The sequence below is a fragment of the Lynx canadensis genome, chromosome D1 (assembly GCF_007474595.2).
Source record: "Lynx canadensis isolate LIC74 chromosome D1, mLynCan4.pri.v2, whole genome shotgun sequence".
In the NCBI taxonomy this organism is placed as follows: Eukaryota; Metazoa; Chordata; class Mammalia; order Carnivora; family Felidae; genus Lynx; species Lynx canadensis.
Genome location: NC_044312.2, coordinates 60,993,681 through 61,012,414, shown reverse-complemented (window position 1 = coordinate 61,012,414; position 18,734 = coordinate 60,993,681). Strand labels below are relative to the sequence as shown.

Sequence of the window (18,734 nt, the reverse complement as noted above, 5' to 3'; positions counted from 1 at the left end):
TCTTTTATTCTCTTGGCTAGTTTAGCTGAAAATCGAATCTGATGATCTTGCAAAGGAATCAAACTTTGGTTTTATGAAATTCTGTTTTTCTTTTCAATTTTCTCTTTTGGCAGTGATCTTTATTATTTCACTGTTTATACTGACTTTGCATTTAACTTTCTCTTCTTTGTCTCCATTGAGGTAGAAGCTTAATTTATTGACTTTCCTACTATAGAATTTAAGGTACAGTTGTATTTCCTTGATGAGGAGTGACATTGAGCAACTTTTCACGTGCCTGTTGGCCATCTGAATGTCTTCTTTAGACAAGTGTCTATTCACGTTTTCTACCCATTTCTTCACTGGATTATTTGTTTTTCGGGTGTGGAGTTTGGTGAGCTCTTTATAGATTTTGGATACTACGCCTTTGTCCAATATGTCATTTGCAAATCTCTTTTCCCATTCCGTTGGTTGCCTTTTAGTTTTGCTGATTGTTTCTTTTGCTGTGCAGAAGCGTTTTATCTTCATGAGGTCCCAATAGTTCATTTTTGCTTTTAATTCCCTTGCCTTTGGGGATGTGTCAAGTAAGAAATTGCTACAGCTGAGGTCAGAGAGGTTTTTTTCCTGATTTCTCCTCTAGGGTTTTGATGGTTTCCTGTCTCACATGCAGGTCCTTTATCCATTTTGAGTTTATTTTTGTGAATGGTGTAAGAAAGTGGTCTAGTTTCATTCTTCTGCATGTTGCTGTCCAGTTCTCCCAGCACCATTTGTGAAAGAGACTGCCTTATTTCCATTGGATATTCTTTCCTGCTTTGTCAAAGATTAATTGGCCATACATTTGTGGGTCTAATTCTGGAGACTTTATTCTATTCTATTGGTCTATGTGTCTGTGTTTGTGCCAATACCATGTTGCCTTGATGATTATAGCTTTGTAGTAGAGGCCAAAGTCTGGGATTGTGATGCCTCCTGCTATGGTTTTATTCTTCAATACTACTTTGGCTATTCAGGGTCTTTCAAAACCACATTGAGATATCACCTCATGCCAGTCAGAGTGGCTAAAATGAACAAGTCAGGAGACTATAGATACCGGAGAGGATGTGGAGAAATGGGAACCCTATTGCACTGTTGGTGGGGGTGCAAACTGGTGCAGCCACTCTGGAAAATAGTGTGGAGGTTCCTCAAAAAATTAAAAATAGATCTACCCTATGACCCAGCAATAGCACTGCTAGAAATTTACCCAAGGGATACAGGAGTGCTGATGCAGAGGGGCACTTGTACCCCAATGTTTACAGCAGCACTTTCAACAATAGCCAAATTATGGAAAGAACCTAAATGCCCATCAACTGATGAATGGGTAAAGAAATTGTGGCTTATATTCACAATGGAATACAATGTGGCAATGAGAAAGAATGAAATTTGGCCTTTTGTAGCAACGTGGTTGGAACTGGAGAGTGTTATGCTAAATGAAATAAGCCATACAGAGAAAGACAGATACCATATGGTTTCACTCTTATGTGGATCCTGAGAAACTTAACAGAAGACCATGGGGGAGGGTAAGGAGGAAAAATTACAGAGAGGGAAGGAGGCAAACCATACGAGACTCTTAAAAACTGAGAATAAACTGAGAGTTGATGGCGGGTGGGAGGGAGGGGAAAGTGGGTGATGGGCAATGAGGGGGGCACCTGTTGGGATGACCACTGGGTGTTGTATGGAAACCAATGTGACAATAAATTTCATATTTAAAAAAAAGAAGTTAAAGGTACATATTTTCCTCTAAGCAATGTTAGCTGAATTCCATAAATTTCACACATTTTTTTAATATATGAAATTTATTGTCATATTGATTTCCATACAACACCCAGTGCTCATCCCAAAAGATGCCCTCTTCAATGCCCATCACCTACCCTCCCCGCCCTCCCACCCCCATCAACCCTCAGTTTGTTCTCAGTTTTTAAGAGTCTCTTATGCTTTGGCTCTCTCCCACTCTAACCTCTTTTTTTTCTCCTTCCCCTCCCCCATGGGTTTCTGTTAAGTTTCTCAGGATCCACATAAGAGTGAAAACATATTGTATCTGTCTTTCTCTGTATGGCTTATTTCACTTAGCATCACACTCTCCAGTTTCATCCACGTTGCTACAAAGGGCCATATTTCATTCTGTCTCATTGCAACGTAGTACTCCATTGTGTACATAAACCAAAATTTCTTTACCCATTCATCAGTTGATGGACATTTAGGGTTTTTCCACAATTTGGCTATTGTTGAGAGTGCTGCTATAAACATTGGGGTACAAGTGCCCCTCTGCATCAGCACTCCTGTATCCCTTGGGTAAATTCCTATCAGTGCTACTGCTGGGTCATAGGGTAGGTCTATTTTTTATTTTTGAGGAACTTCCACATTGTTTTCCAGAGTGGCTGTATCAGTTTGCATTCCCACCAGCAGTGCAAGAGGGTTCCTGTTTCTCCACATCCTCACCAGCATCTATAGTCTCCTGATGTGTTCAATTTGGCTACTCTGACTGGCGTGAGGTGATAGCTGAGTGTGGTTTTGATTTGTATTTCCCTGATGAGGAGCGATGTTGAGCATCTTTTCATGTGCCTGTTGGCCATCTGGATGTCTTTGTTAGAGAAGTGTCTATTCATGTTTTCTGCCCATTTCTTCACTGGGTTATTATTTTTTTGGGTGTGGAGTTTGGTGAGCTCTTTATAGATTTTGGATGCTAGGCCTTTGTCCAATATGTCATTTGCAAATATCTTTTCCCATTACGTTGGTTGCTTTTTAGTTTTGTTGATTGTCTCCTTTGCAGTGCAGAAGTTTTGTTTTTTTGTTTTTTGTTTTTTTTTATCTTCATGAGGTCCTAATAGTTCATTTTTGCTTTTAATTCCCTTGCCTTTGGGGATGTGTCAAGAAAGAAATTGCTGCGGCTGAGGTCAGAGAGGTCTTTTCCTGCTTTCTCCTCTAGGGTTTTGATGGTTTCCTGTCTCACATGCAGGTCTTTTATCCATTTTGAGTTTATTTTAGTGAATGGTGTAAAAAAGCGGTCTAGTTCCATTCTTCTGCATGTTGCTGTCCAGTTCTCCCAGCACCATTTGTGAAAGAGACTGTCTTATTTCCATTGGATATTCTTTCCTGCTTTGTCAAAGATTAGTTGGCCATATTTTTTTGTGGGTCTAGTTCTGGTGTTTCTATTCTATTCCATTGATCTATGTGTCTGTTTTTGTGCCAATACCATGCTGTCTTGATGAGTACAACTTTGTAGTAGAGGTAAAGTCTGGGATTGTGATGCCTCCTGCTTTGGTCTTCTTCAAAATTACTTTGGCTATTCGGGGCTATTTGTGGTTCCATATGAATTTTAGGATTGCTTGTTCTAGTTTCGAGAAGAATGCTGGTGCAATTTTGATTGGGATTGAATTGAATGTGTAGGTAGCTCTGGGTAGTATTGACATTTTAACAATATTTATTCTTCCAACCCATGAGCACGGAATGTTTTTCCATTCCTTTATACCTTCTTCAATTTCTTTCATAACTTTCTATAGTTTTCAGCATACAGATCTTTTACATCTTTGGTTAGATTTATTCCCAGGTATTTTATGCTTCTTGGTGCAATTGTGAATGGGATCAGTTTCTTTATTTGTCTTTCTGTTGCTTCATTATTAGTGTATAAGAATGCAACTGATTTCTGTACATTGATTTTGTATCCTGCAACTTTGCTGAATTCATGTATCAGTTCTAGGAGACTTTTGGTGGAGTCTATCGGATTTTCCATGTATAATATCATGTCATCTGCGGAAAGTGAAAGCTTGACTTCATCTTTGCCAATTTGGATGCCTTTGATTTCCTTTTGTTGTCTGATCGCTGATGCTAGAACTTCCAACACTATGTTAAACAACAGCGGTGAGAGTGTTCCTGATCTCAGGGAAAAAGCTCTCAGTTTTTCTCCATTGAGGATGATGTTAGCTGTGGGCTTTTTATAAATGGCTTTTATGATCTTTAAGTATGTTCCTTCTATCCTGACTTTCTCAAGGGTTTTTATTAAGAAAGGATACTGAATTTTGTCAAATGCTTTTTCTGCATCGATTGACAGGATCATATGGTTCTTATCTTTTCTTTTATTAATATGATGTATCGCATTGAATGATTTGCAAATGTTGAACCAGCCCTGCATGCCAGGAATGAATCCCACTTGATCATGGTGAATAATTCTTTTTATAAACTGTTGAATTAGATTTGTTAGTATCTTATTGAGAATTTTTGCATCCACATTCATCAGGGATATTGACCTGTAGTTCTCTTTTTTTGCTGGGTCTCTGGTTTAGGAATCAAAGTAATACTGGCTTCATAGAATGAGTCTGGAAGTTTTCCTTCCCTTTCTATTTTTTGGAATAGCTTGAGAAAGATAGGTATTATTCTGCTTTAAATGTCTGGTAGAGGGGCGCCTGGGTGGCGCAGTCGGTTAAGCGTCCGACTTCAGCCAGGTCACGATCTCGCGGTCCGTGAGTTCGAGCCCCGCGTCAGGCTCTGGGCTGATGACTCGGAGCCTGGAGCCTGTTTCCGATTCTGTGTCTCCCTCTCTCTCTGCCCCTCCCCCGTTCATGCTCTGTCTCTCTCTGTCCCAAAAATAAATAAACGTTGAAAAAAAAAAAAATTAAAAAAAAAAATTTTTGAAAAAAAAAAATAAATGTCTGGTAGAATTCCCCAGGGAAGCCATCTGGTCCTGGACTCTTATTTGTTGGGAGATTTTTGATAACTGCTTCAATTGCTTCACTCGTTATGGGTCTGTTCAAGCTTTCTATTTCCTCCTGTTTGAGTTTTGGAAGTGTGTGGGTGTTTCGGAATTTGTCCATTTCTTCCAGGTTGTCCAGTTTGTTGGCATATAATTTTTCATAGTATTCCCTGATAATCGCTTGTATTTCCAAGGGATTGGTTGTAATAATTCCATTTTCATTCATGATTTTATCTATTTGGGTCATCTCCCTTTTCTTTTGAGAAGCCTGGCTAGAGGTTTATCAATTTTGTGTATTTTTTCAAAAAAACAACTCTTGGTTTCGTTGATCTGCTCTACAGATTTTTAGATTCTATGTTGTTTATTTCTGCTCTGATCTTTATTATTTCTCTTCTTCTGCTGGATTTAGGCTGTCTTTGTTGTTCTGCTTCTATTTCCTTTAAGTGTGCTGTTAGATTTTGTATTTGGGATTTTTCTTGTTTCTTGAGATAGGCCTGGATTGAAATGTATTTTCCTCTCAGGACTGCCTTTGCTGCATCCCAAAGTGTTTGGATTGTTGTATTTTCATTTTTGTTTTTTTCCATATATTTTTTAATTTCTTTTCTAATTTCCTGGTCGACCCATTCATTCCTTAGTAGGGTGTTCTTTAACCTCCATGCTTTTGCAGGTTTTCCAGACTTTTTCCTGTGGTTGATTTCAAGCTTCATAGCATTGTGGTCCGAAAGTATGCATGGTATGATCTCAATTCTTGTATACTTATGAAGGGCTGTTTTGTGACCCAGTATGTGATCTATCTTGGAGAAGGTTCCATGTGCACTCGAGAAGAAACTATATTCTGTTGCTTTGGGATGCAGAGTTCTAAATACATCTGTCAAGCCCATCTGATCCAATGTATCACTCAGGGCCCTTGTTTCTTTAATGACCATGTGTCTAGATGATCTATCCATTGTTGTAAGTGGGGTATTAAAGTCCCCTGCAATTACCACATTCTTGTCAATAAGGTTGCTTATGTTTGTGAGTAATTGTTTTATATATTTGGGGGCTCCAGTATTCAGCGCATAGACATTTATAATTGTTAGTTCTTCCTGATGGATACACCCTGTAATTATTATATAATGCCCTTCTTCATCTCTTGTTACAGCCTTTAATTTAAAGTCTAGTTTGTCTGATATAAGTATGGCTACTCCAGCTTTCTTTTGACTTCCAGTGGCATGATAAATAGTTCTCCATCCCCTCACTCTCAATCTGAAGGTGTCCTCAGGTCTAAAATGAGTCTCTTGTAGACAGCAAATAGATGGGTCTTGTTTTTTTACCCATTTTGATACCCTATGTCTTTTGATTGGCGCATTTAGTCCTTTTACATTCAGTGTTATTATAGAAAGATATGGGTTTAGAGTCATTGTGATGTGTGTAGGTTTCATGCTTGTAGTGATGTCTCTGGTACTTTGTCTCACAGGATCCCCCTTAGGATCTCTTGTAGGGCTGGCTTAGTGGTGATGAATTCCTTCAGTTTTTGTTTGTTTGGGAAGACCTTTATCTCTCCTTCTATTATAAATGACAGATTTTCTGGATAGAGGATTCTCGGCTGCATATTTTTTCCATTCATCACATTGAAGATTTCCTGCCATTCCTTTCTGGCCTGCCAAGTTTCAGTAGAGAGATCCATCACTAGTCTTATTGGTCTCCCTTTATATGTTAGAGCACGTTTACCTCTAGCTGCTTTCAGAATTTTCTCTTTATCCTTGTATTTTGCCAGTTTCACCATGATATGTTGTGCAGAAGATTGATTCAAGTTACGTCTGAAGGGAGTTCTCTGTGCCTCTTGGATTTCAATGCCTTTTTCCTTCCCCAGATCAGGGAAGTTCTCAGCTATTATTTTTTCAAGTACACCTTCAGCACCTTTCCCTCTCTCTTCCTCCTTTGGGATACCAATTATGTGTAGATTATTTCTCTTTAGTGCATCACTTAGTTCTCTAATTTTCCCTTCATACTCCTGGATTTTTTATCTCTCTTTTTCTCAGCTTCCTCTTTTTCCATAATTTTATCTTCTAGTTCACCTATTCTCTCCTCTGCCTCTTCAATCTGAACTGTGGTCGTCTCCATTTTATTTTGAAGCTCATTAATAGCGTTTTGTAGCTCCTCCTGACTGTTCCTTAGTCCCTTGATCTCTGTAGCAATAGATTATCTGCTGTCCTTTATACTGTTTTCAAGCCCAGCGATTAATTTTATGACTATTATTCTAAATTCTCTTTCTGTTATATTGTTTAAATCCTTTTTGATCAGTTAATTAACTGTTGTTATTTCCTGGAGATTCTTTTGAGGGGAATTCTTCCATTTTGTCATTTTGGATAGTCCCTGGAGTGGTGCAGAACTGCAGGGCACTTCCCCTGTGCTGTATTGAATAACTTGCATTGGTGGGCAGGCCGCAGTGAGACCTGATGTCTGCCCCCAGCCCACTGCTGGGGCCACAGTCAGACTGGTGTGTACCTTCTCTTCCCCTTGCTTAGGGGTGGGATTCACTGTGGGGTGGCATGACCTGTCTGGGCTACTTGCACAGTGCCAGGCTTGTGGTGCTGGGGATCTGGCATATTAGCTGGGGTGGATCAGCAAGGTGCATGGGGTCGGGAGGGGCAGGGTCAGTTCGCTTTTCCTTCAGAGATCCACTTTGGGAGAGGCTCTGCGGCACTGGGAGGGAGTCAGACCTGCTGCCAGAGAGATGGATCTGCAGAAGCACAGCGTTGGGTGTTTGCACGGTGCAAGCCATTTCCCTGACAGGAACTGGTTCCCTTTGGGATTTTGGCTGGGGGATGGGCGAGGGAGATGGCGCTGGCGAGCACCTTTGTTTCTCACCAAGCTGAGCTCTGTCATCCAGGGCTCAACAACTCTCCCTCCCGTTGTCCTCCAGCCCTCCTGCTCTCCGAGCAGAGCTGTTAACTTATAACCTTCCAGATGTTAAGTCCCACTTGCTGTCCAAACACACTCCATCTGGCGCCTCCACTTTTGCAAGCCAGACTTGGGGGCTCTGCTTTGCCAGCGGGCTGCCCCTCCGCCCATGGTCCCTCCTGCCAGTCCATGTAGTGCGCACAGCCTCACCGCCCTTCCTACTCTCTTCCATGGACCTCTTGTCTATGCTTGGCTCCAGAGACTCCTTTCTGCTAGTCTTCTAGTGATTTTCTGGGTTATTTAGGCAGATGTGGGTGGAATCTAAGTGATCAGCAGGACACGGTGACCCCAGCGTCCTCCTACGCTGCCATCTTCTGACACATTATTTTTAATTTAACTCAATTTAAAATATTTTATAATTGTGCTTTTTATTTCTTCTTTGTCCCATGGTTTATTTAGAAGTGTGTGGTTTAATTTCCATAACTTGGGATAAGGTACAGATGTCTTTCTTTCTTTTTTTAATTTCTAATCTGATTCTATTGTGGCCGAAAAATATTCTACATATGACTTTAATTATTCTAAACTTATTTTGACTTGTTTTATGGCCTTGTATATGGTCTCTCCTTGAGAATGTTGTATGTGTTTTTGAAGGCTTAGTGTTATGCTACTGTTAAGTGGAGTGAATAGATATATGTAAATAGAGATATATATAGATATATATATGCCAACTTTCCATAACAGATCAATACATAGATAGATAGATGATAGATAGATAGATAGATAGATAGATAGATAGATAGATACATCAGTTATGACAAGTTAGTTGATGTCTTTTAAATCTTTTATATCTTTACTGATTTTCTGTTTAGTTGTTCTATCCATTACTGATACAGAATTATTAAAATTCCCAACTATAATTGTTGAATAGCCTATTTTTATTTTCAATTCTCTCATTTTTTAATTTCATATATATTTGTGGCTAGGTTTTAGGTGCACAGACATTTATAATTACTGTAAGTTCAGCATGTGTTCATACCTTTAAATATCTCTCTTTGCCTCTAGTAATATTTCTTGTATTAAGGTCTATTTTGTCTGGTAGTGTAAACGTTCCAGCTTTGTTATGAATATGGTTTTCATGGTGAAACTTTTTCCATCCTTTACTTCCAACTTATTTGTATCTTTGACTCTAAGTTATGCTGCTGTGGGTAGCACATACTTGGATTTTTCTTTTTTATCTGTCTAATAATCTCTGCTTTTTGACTGGAGTTTATAGTTGATTCAAATTTAATGTAACTATTGATTTGGTTGGATTTATATATGTATTGTTGATATTTTTTATATGTTCAGCCTTTTTTGGTACTTCCTTTTCTCCTTTGTTGTGTTCTTTCATGTTAAAGATTTTTATTGTGCTGTTTTAATGTTTGACTGCTTTTTTTCTTTAAGAACTTTTAATATGCCATTCCACTGCTTTTCAGCCTCCATTTTTTTTTCTACTGATAAAAAGTCAGGAATTATTTCAACGTTTTTTACTCTTTAACTTGATTAGTCATTTTCTTTTTGCTATTATCAGTCTTGGGCTATGGGCAATTTGGTTATGATGTTTCTATGTGTTAATATCTTTGCATTTATCACAGTTAAGATTGAGCTTCTTGGACATGTGTACTATTTGTTATTGTTGCTAAATATATAAATTTTTTAACATGATATCTTCAGTTATTGATTCTGCTACTTTGCTTTCTTCTTCTGGACCTACCAATATACATATGTTGGCATGCTGATGTTGCCCCACAAATATTTGAGACTCTGTTCATTTTTATTCAATATTTTTCTCTATATTATTTGAACTTGAGACTTTTCTATTTGTCTTCAAGTTCACAGATTCTTCCTTCTCTTTTCTCAAATCTGCTGAGTCCATGAAGTGATTTTTAAAAATTTCAGTTTATTATATTTTTTTAATTCTTTTATTTCTGTCTTATAGTTTGGATTTCTCTATGGACTTTCCCTATTCATTCAATCACTACCATTACATTTCCTTTAGCTACTTGAACATAATTTTCTTTAATTATTTGAATCATGATTCTTTGAATTATTTGTCTGCTAAAACCAATACATGTGTGCTTTAAGAGTCAGATTATATTGATTGCTTTTTTCTTAATTATGGTTCATGCTTTCCTGTTTCTTTGAAAGTCTCAGATTGTTTTCTTTAAGACCTCAGGATCTTAAAAATTATAGCATAGACATCCCACATTTGTAATTGTTTTTCAAAGGGTTGCTATGTTTATGTTACTTTTTCTTTTTGTTCATTTTTAGTAACTTGTGTGAATTTAAACTGTGACATCTATATTCCCACAATAAATCTCTTTTGCGAAGTGCAGCCACTGTTGTGTCTTCTCATATTATTTTTATTTTTATTTCATTTTTTAGCCTGGCTTCTTAGGAGTTGCTCATGTGTCTGCACATCTTGGTGACACACCAATAAACCTTAAGCCAAAAACACTTTGCTGATTGATCTGCATGTTATTTGGGAAGCATACTTAATATTCAACTAGTTTTCAAATACCTCTTTGCTTTGACTTTCTAGCAGGTTCTCTTGAGTTTCCCCAACATGGTTGTAGTTTCTCAGAAAGCCAGGGGTGCATACAAAGCTTATTTAATGCTTCCATGACTGTTATTTCCAGATTCTCCCTGTTAAATTTCTTTCTGGTGCCCTACTTACAAACTCAAATGACCAAAATTGTGTTTATTTTTTACTAATTTTGCCTAGTTTAGTTAACACAGCCTTTGTTGTTTTTTTTCCTTCCAGTTCAAGTTGAGCCTGCACTCTGGCAGCACAGCTGTTCATTTTTTAAAAAGCCAACTAGAACCAGGTAAAACTACTTAAAAAAAAAAAAGTCAGTGGTGAGAGAATGGTGTCCTTACCTGAAGCTGTAAAAGTTTTTCCAGTATAAATGAGTGTTTCTAAATTTATTGCATGGCTTTAGTCAAATCTCAGATTCTGAAAATGTTTCTGTTGTTATATTTTTTTAAATAATTTATCCAGAGAGGAAGTGCCTCATACATCATATGAAGTAGGCAGAAATTCCTCTTTTCCTGACAACATTTTTCCTGCTTTAGAGTGTTTTACATTAAAAGGAATAACAAACTGAGACTACTATTGGCTGAAACATCTTTTTCTGACAGAAAACATGACTTCATGTTTGATGCTCATACAGATAATCAAGAGGGTAAAGACATTATGGTAAGGAAGAGTGGTAAAACAAACAAGCAAACAAACAAACAAACAAAAAACTGCTGAACTGATGTTCCTGGGTAGACACAGGAAAGGATTTAGTGCAAATTTGAAAGAATTGTGTGTGTGTGTGTGTGTGTTTTTTTTTTAAGGTTTATTCATTTTTGAGAGAGAGAGGGAGGGAGAGTGCATGGGAGAAACAGAGAGAGAGGGAGACAGAGAATCTGAAGCAGGCTCCATTGTTCTGTCAGTGTAAAGTCTGACATGGGTCTCAGACCCATAAACTGTGAGATCACAACCTGCGTGGAAGTCAGATGCATAACCCACAGAGCCACCCAGGGGCCCCTGGAAGAATTGGTTTTAGAAAGGATTATGCATATTTCATCTAATTTATATAAGGTAACCAAGAAATCAGCATATATTTGAATCTCTTAGGTAAATAAATGTAATTTAGGGCACTGGATATTGTTTTCTGATTGTTTCATTTTTCTCAATGAAGTAGGAAGTGAAGTCAGCAACAAAGAATAAAGATTTGGGTAAGATGTAAGGGAATGGGAGAAGAGTCATTAAGTACAATTGTTTGAAAGCACAGAGTGTGTGAGCTATTTGGTAATGAGTCAACATGGTTGTACGATTTCTTCTAGCACTTTGGGCTGTACAAATACAGATGGAAAGGTGAGGGAATAGCTAGACTTAACCAGGAGAAGTGTTATAATATAGGACAAGGAAATGTTGAATGAAAAGGAGGTCTAATGACTTTCTCTAGGATAAAACAGATGAAAAATTAAAACTGGTTTCAGGTAAAATTAAAACTGGTATATCATACTTCACAGACTACTCTTTCTGCTAAACTGTGCCATTTTGTGTCTGGAGAAGCAGATCTTTGATAAAATAGAGCTCCAGACAATAGGAAATTGATTGTTAGGATAATCTGGGAGTCTTCTGGAAGAGGTTAGGCTACAGGTAGCATTGGTTTCTGTAGCTATATGACTGAGGCAAGTCATGATATCCTCAGAATAGTCCAAACCACCAGCTGAAAGCCTCAGACAGTTTGTATCAAATACTTTGTGTGTGTGTGTATTGCTGTCTCTAACAGTACTTCAAAGAGACTGGGGAGCATTAAACACTCTCATAAACTTGAAACTCCTTAAGGGCAAAGACTTTGTCTTTTAACTCCTTATCCTTAATGATTTGGGGTACTTAAAGACAGTTGAAAAAGAATAAAAACTCATCTATAGAAATTACACACACACACACACACACACACACACACACACACCTCACATGTAGGATTATATAAAACTATAAATATACAAATAATCATAGATTCCTAAACATAATCACATACTCTTTGTAAAAATATACAGACACACTTATTATAAAGCACTAGCTCTTAAGGCTTATTGAATAGGTGGTCTTCTATAGGTTGTAATACACACTGGAAAAGAAATGAGTTTAGAAATTTAAAATACACAGACTTCTACAATACATTCTCTAATGTGCCAATAAAAAGCATCATCATAAGAATTATTTATATCTGGCTTTTGTTTTCTGCTTTTATAATGTAACTATGCTTCTGAAGGAAAATAATGAGATGAGAAGGAGTATGAAGAGGTGGTGGATAGGGCCTGTGGACACTTGAAGGACTGACAACACAAGGGCACATACTGATGGAACAATGAATGAGCTATTTCTGTAACTTTAAGAATTACCTCACTGATGAAAAAAAATTACAGAAAAAATAATTAAAAGAAATGAAAGAAATTATATATGATAGATTGAACTAATAGCCCAGGAAATCAGAGACTGCAACAAATTCGGAAAACTTTGTTCTTGGTGTTCCTGATGGAGAGTCCAACCAAACCTTTTCTCCAATCCAAAACAACAGTAAATCCCAGCTCTATATCAGGGTAAATCACAACACTATGTCATCACTGAGACTGAGACTGGTTTTGGAGTCAGAGACCTGGACCAACATTTGGCTGGAATCCTAGAACTTATTTAGTGATTCAACATGAGACAAATCTTTATATATATGTATGTATGTGTGTGTGTGTGTGTGTATGTGTGTGTGTGTGTGTATATATGTATATACATATATATGTATTATTACATATATACTATATATGTGTATATATATGTAATAATACATGTATTACATGTAATATGTAATAATACATATTATTATATATACATATATGTATGTATACATGTACATATATGTGTACATATATGTATACATATATATCATAAGTGCACATATGTGTGTAAGGGAGAAGTGGATCCTTCTTCAAACTTGGCTGACAGAGTGAAAATAAAATGAAGAAAAATTTAAAATTTTTTGGCAAAACAAAGGACAGTTTGACAGATGGGTTCGGACTCCTTAGGGGAATCATGATGGAATAGCCTAGAGGCTAACAACACTCCTCTGGGATGTTTACAGAGGAGTTGTGAAATTGTTATAGAGTCGTGATGGCTCCAAACACCACCAGAGGTTTGAGAAGTCTTCATAAGTGTCCTGTTTGCTAATCTCAGGAAGGAAAGAAGCCAAATCAATTCTGAACTGGAGCATAGAGATTGATACAGGTAATAAATTTATCTTAAAATAGTTTTTACATGTCCTCTACATAGTGAGCACTGTGTGGAATTATTTATGTACATTATTTCACTAAATCCTTATAGAAATTCTAGCAAGGGAAATGATAAGAGCAGATGACAAGAGTCTAGACAAGAAAAGATGGAAGAAAATATGTGTATGTGTGGGTATTAAGGACTATATGTACTATAGGGGAGAGCCTAGTTCATGGGGAAGAATGAAATAAAGACTGGATGGAAGAGTATAAGAATTGAACTGGGAGGTAGAAAAAGAGGGGGCTGAACATTTAGAGAGAATGTAAAAGGGAAAGAATAGAGATAGGAATGAGGGGGAAATAAGATGAGGTAAAACACATTTGGATAAAGAAAAACAGTCAAAAGCATTAGAAACAAGAATCTGTGAAAACAAGAATCACCATTTCCATAGGACAACAGTGCTTCCATAGGTACTGGGGATTTCAAGAATATCAAAGATTTTTCAAGTCTTTCCATGTAAAGCATCCAGCAGGAATGAGCCAACTGATTCTTCCCAAATGAAAGCCATCAGAATTGCTTGAGAAGAGGCATCAGCAGGCCCAAACAAGTGAAGGACTCTCACTTACCATGTAAAGTATAAAAAGCCCTTCTTCAGGGAGCAGCCAAAGGGTTAGACAGACACCACAAAGTGTTTTGTTTAAATTTGAGCATAGTGATTTATTGGGAGAGATAAATCCCAACTATGTGTTATGTGTTGTAGATTCTGAATCCGGATTCTGTTTGCAACACATAACACAACCTTTGTAAGTGGACTACACTGTCTCTTGATGATTTCTCTGTGTCTAAGAGATCAGATTCTGCAAAGTAACTTCTTCATAGTGCTGTCTCCAAAACAGTAATTCCTCAACTCACAGCAGAAGAACAGGAAGCAGATGGAGTAGAGAAGCCTACCTGACTGGTCACCTTGTTGGCTCTTGAGATTTTTCTTTCTCCTTTCCCATATCAGGCACCTAGGTGAGAATAAAGACACTATGATATCTTTCAAAGTCTCCTCATTTAAGTTTTTTTATCTGTTCAATTTTAGAAAAAGAGATGCTTTTCTTGGTTAATGATTCCCAACCTACATATAGAAGATCAGGGAGGAGTTTGAGGATTTGTAAGACTTCTGAAAAAAATAATGACATTCAATCATTCACATTAATTAATTTATTATTTAATTCCTTCATTTCACACATTTGGAAACACTAATATATGCTTAACATGTGTTTTATTAAGTGATGAACATATAAATATTCCTTCCTTTAGGAAGTTTAACTTCTAGCAGGAGAGAGGGACATGAAACAAATAATCATACAATATTTAACTGTACTCACTTATGATAAGGACATGCCCAGAATATGAAAACAGCATACTAAGAAATCTTAACCACTATGAGCATTTGGAAAAGGCTTACTTGGGATGGATATATAGGCTTTGACTCGGCAAAAAAGAGTTGTATGGGAGGTAGAGAGAGGCATAAAGAACAGGGAAGAACATATGTGGAAATCCTGTATCAGGAAGTATCTCACTCGGATCCAGGAACTGAAACACTGAAAATTTGGCTGGATTAAAGAGACCAAAGGGGAGAGAAATAATGTAAGTTGGTGTGGGAGCAGATGATAGGCATAGGAGCTGAATCCTGCTGTATCTGGAGGGCTAAGATAAAGATTTGAGGGGTGCCTGAGTAGCTTAGTTGGTTGAGTGTCCAACTTCGGCTCAGGTCATCGTGGTTTGGGCCCACATCTGGCTCTGTGTTGACAGCTCAGAGCCTGGAGCCTGCCTCACATGCTGTGTCTCCCTCTATCAGCCCCTCCTCTGCTCTCTGTCTCTCTCTGTGTCTCTCTCTGCCTGTCTCTCTCTCTCTCTCTTTCAAAAATAAGTACACATAAAAAATTTTTTTAAGATAAATATTTGAGACTCCGTTCTAGGTACAATAGAAGCCCTTAAAGGAGCTTTTGCTGGTGATGAATAAAATCATATCCCAAATCCAAAAAGTTTATTCAGACTTCAGAATGAAGAATTGTTGGCAGAGGCACTAGTAGATGGAGGATGGTCTGTTGGGAAGTCCGGGAGAAATGGGTTATCTTATTTATTGACTGTACAAAAGACAGAAAAGGAATACTTATTTCATATGTTCTGAAGCAAGTGTGAAGTTGGTTAAATGTTGGTTTGATGAAAGAAGTTTTAAGAATGACCCCAAGTTTCTGGTATGTTAGGAGATTCTCAGAATAAAAATTTTGTAACTGGCAACTCTCATATCCTATGTGTGGTTGTTTCTCGGGCACCTTTATTCCCGGCTGGTTTAAAATGAGATTATGGAAAAATATAAATTGTTAAAATTTGTGAAGGTTAAATATTAATTTTAACAGTTTTATCCACTAATGCTTCTATTTACAAATGTAGGCCATCATAAATACAGTGAAGTAAATGCCTAAACATGTGGAAGAACACACACACATATGTGTATGTATGAGACTGTATGTGTTTGTGTGAATGTGGGTTTGTGATGGCAGTGGAGCTGTGGGTAGGTGTTTGCGTGGTAGTGGTGTTGTGAGTTTATAGTGGGTTTTTTTATTATTATTATTTAGCAAAATGCTCTACACTATCAAGCCCTTGGGTGCGGCTGCTTCATTTCATGTGATTGCCTAGGAAGCAAAAGGACATAGTGATACAAAAACCTCCTAGATGCTGTTTTTAACATAACTGCCCCCTCTACTGTTCTTCTTCTCTATTTATAAAGCCATTTACCTGTCTTCTATGAAAATATATTTTCAATTTAGGAGCTGCAAGCTAAGTGGGAGAGTCCAGCCTCCCCCAACAGTAAGACCATGACAATGAATTCAACTGCATCACATGCCAACCACCACAGTTTCATTTTGACAGGTATCCCTGGGATGTCAGATAAAAACCCATGGATGGCCTTTCCCTTGGGATTTCTCTACACACTAACTCTCCTGGGAAATGGAACCATCTTAGCTGTCATCAATGTAGATGAGAGTCTCCATGAGCCTATGTACTACTTCCTCTCTATCTTGGCTGTCACCGATGTTAGTCTCTCCATGTCCACCTCGCCCTCCATGCTCAGCATCTTCTGGTTTAATGCCCCTGAGATTCCCTTTGATGCATGCATTACACAGATGTTTTTCATCCACGGATTTGGAGTGGTAGAATCAGGAGTATTAGTGTCCATGGCCTTTGACCGTTTTGTGGCCATCCGAGACCCATTACGCTATGCTTCCATCCTCACCCATGACATCATTGGAAAGATCGGAATAGCTGTCCTCATCCGGGCAGTCTGTGTGGTTTTGCCTGTGCCATTCCTTATAAAGCGGCTACCTTTTTGCCGTTCCAACGTCTTGTCTCATTCATACTGTCTCCACCAAGATGCAATGCGGCTAGCCTGTGCCAGCACCCGCATCAACAGTCTCTATGGCCTCATCATAGTCATCTTCACATTGGGGCTGGATGCCCTCATCATTCTCTTTTCTTACATGCTCATCCTGAAGACTGTGCTGGGCATTGCTTCCAGAACTGAAAGGGTCAAAGCCCTCAACACCTGCCTTTCTCACATCTGTGCTGTGCTCCTCTTCTATGTTCCTCTCATTGGTGTCACCATGATCCACAGATTTGGGAAGCATCTATCACCAGTAGTACACACACTCATGGCCAATATCTATCTGTTACTCCCCCCTGTACTAAACCCCATTGTCTATAGTGTGAAGACTAAGCAGATACGAAGGCGGATCTTACACATGTTCCAGGGGAGAAAAGACAGGGCCTAAGGAAGTGGAGTCAAGTATAAGGTGTGGCCATTTCAGCAGTTCCAATGCAGTCAGATTATGCACATCTAGTGAAATTCAAGGGTGGGCAAGGATCGTGGGTGACGAAATAACATGGGTCATTCTTGTCCTGTATGCACTTCATTTTGAAATCTGGTGTCACATACAAAATCTAATTTAATTAACATCATAATTTTTCTTCTTTGAAACTGGGAGATGAGCATCAGTAATGGTATAAATTATTACCTGTGTATCTAGATAGCACTTATGAGCATTTACTCATATAAGATGAAGTAGCATTCTTTCTTTAATCATCAATTAAATAATGATTACATAAAGAAGAATTCTAGAAGCACAACAGCACTACTGAAGGGTTGGACCTCTGAGATATTGTTTTGTTTTGTTTTGTTTTTCTTAACAAAAGAGCAAAGAAAACTGTCACAGAATCAAATAGCATTTATGTTTTGGTATTTATTGAGTGAAGAGTACCTATGATCAAATTAAAACAGACACATCTGTGGTTACTTGATTTACACCTTTTTTTTAAAGTTTATTTATTTATTTATTTTGAGAAAGAGAGCATGTGCACATGCATGAGCAGGGGAGGGGCAGAGATAGAGGAAGAGGGACAATCCCAAGAAGGCTCTGTGCTTCTTGAGCAGAGTCTGATGCAGGGCTGGAATTCACAAACAGTGAGATCACGACCTGAGCCAAAACCAAGAGTTGGCCGCTTAACCGATTGAGCCACCTAGGTGCCCCTACACCTTTTCTTTTAGGGAATATCACTTCTTTACAGAGTTATAATAGTCTTAGTTTTCTGCCACATGCTTAGTAGAATAATAGACGTTCTACCTTTACTCTTTTGACACAGTATGAGTGAAGACTATTTTACTGTGTACTCGATGATCCAACTAAAGTTACTCCTGGGCTTTTTATGAGGACAAGTGAAAACTTTCAGCACTGGGAAGAACTTTAAGAAAGCAGTGAACGCATGTGTGAGAATGAGTATGTCAAATGCAATGTGCCTTTGCATTGATGCTAATACCTGTTTTAAGTATTTTATTAATCATTACACAATGAAATTGCTAGGATAATTATTTGTTCATTCAATAAATATGCATTTAGCCCTAATGAAATGCCATTCATGATGCTAGACCATGGAGATATATTCACCAATTTGCTGCTCAATCCCTGGCATATTTCTCTGCAAGGAAATACATATACCATTACAAGCCAAGTAGGTTATTACATTACAACATCACATTTAATTTATTAATACTAATAAATAATGCTATCTGTCTTTATATATCTTAATTAATATCCTCCCAACAATCTTTCAGAGTTGGTGTGAGCAATATTTGACACCTGGGAGAAATAAGATTTAGAGCAGTTAAGGAACTTGCTTGTTAAACAGTTTCGAAGTGTCAGAATGAGACTAAAATTTAGATGTAAATTTTAAAGCCTATGAATTGAGACTTGATCCATATCTCGGGGTTTCCTAGGCTGGTAGGCAAATTCCATGGGGAGGAAGCAAACC

The 18,734-nt window shown here is 37.9% G+C and overlaps 1 protein-coding gene across 1 annotated transcript; it reads left to right on the top strand.

Annotated features, from left to right (window-relative positions):
• The first annotated feature begins 16,246 nt into the window (after positions 1–16,246).
• Positions 16,247–17,200, top strand: LOC115525967 (olfactory receptor 51H1). Its single transcript, XM_030333407.1, has one exon. It carries the CDS (start codon positions 16,247–16,249, stop codon positions 17,198–17,200), a length of 954 nt encoding a protein of 317 aa, XP_030189267.1.
• Positions 17,201–18,734: the final 1,534 nt, after the last annotated feature.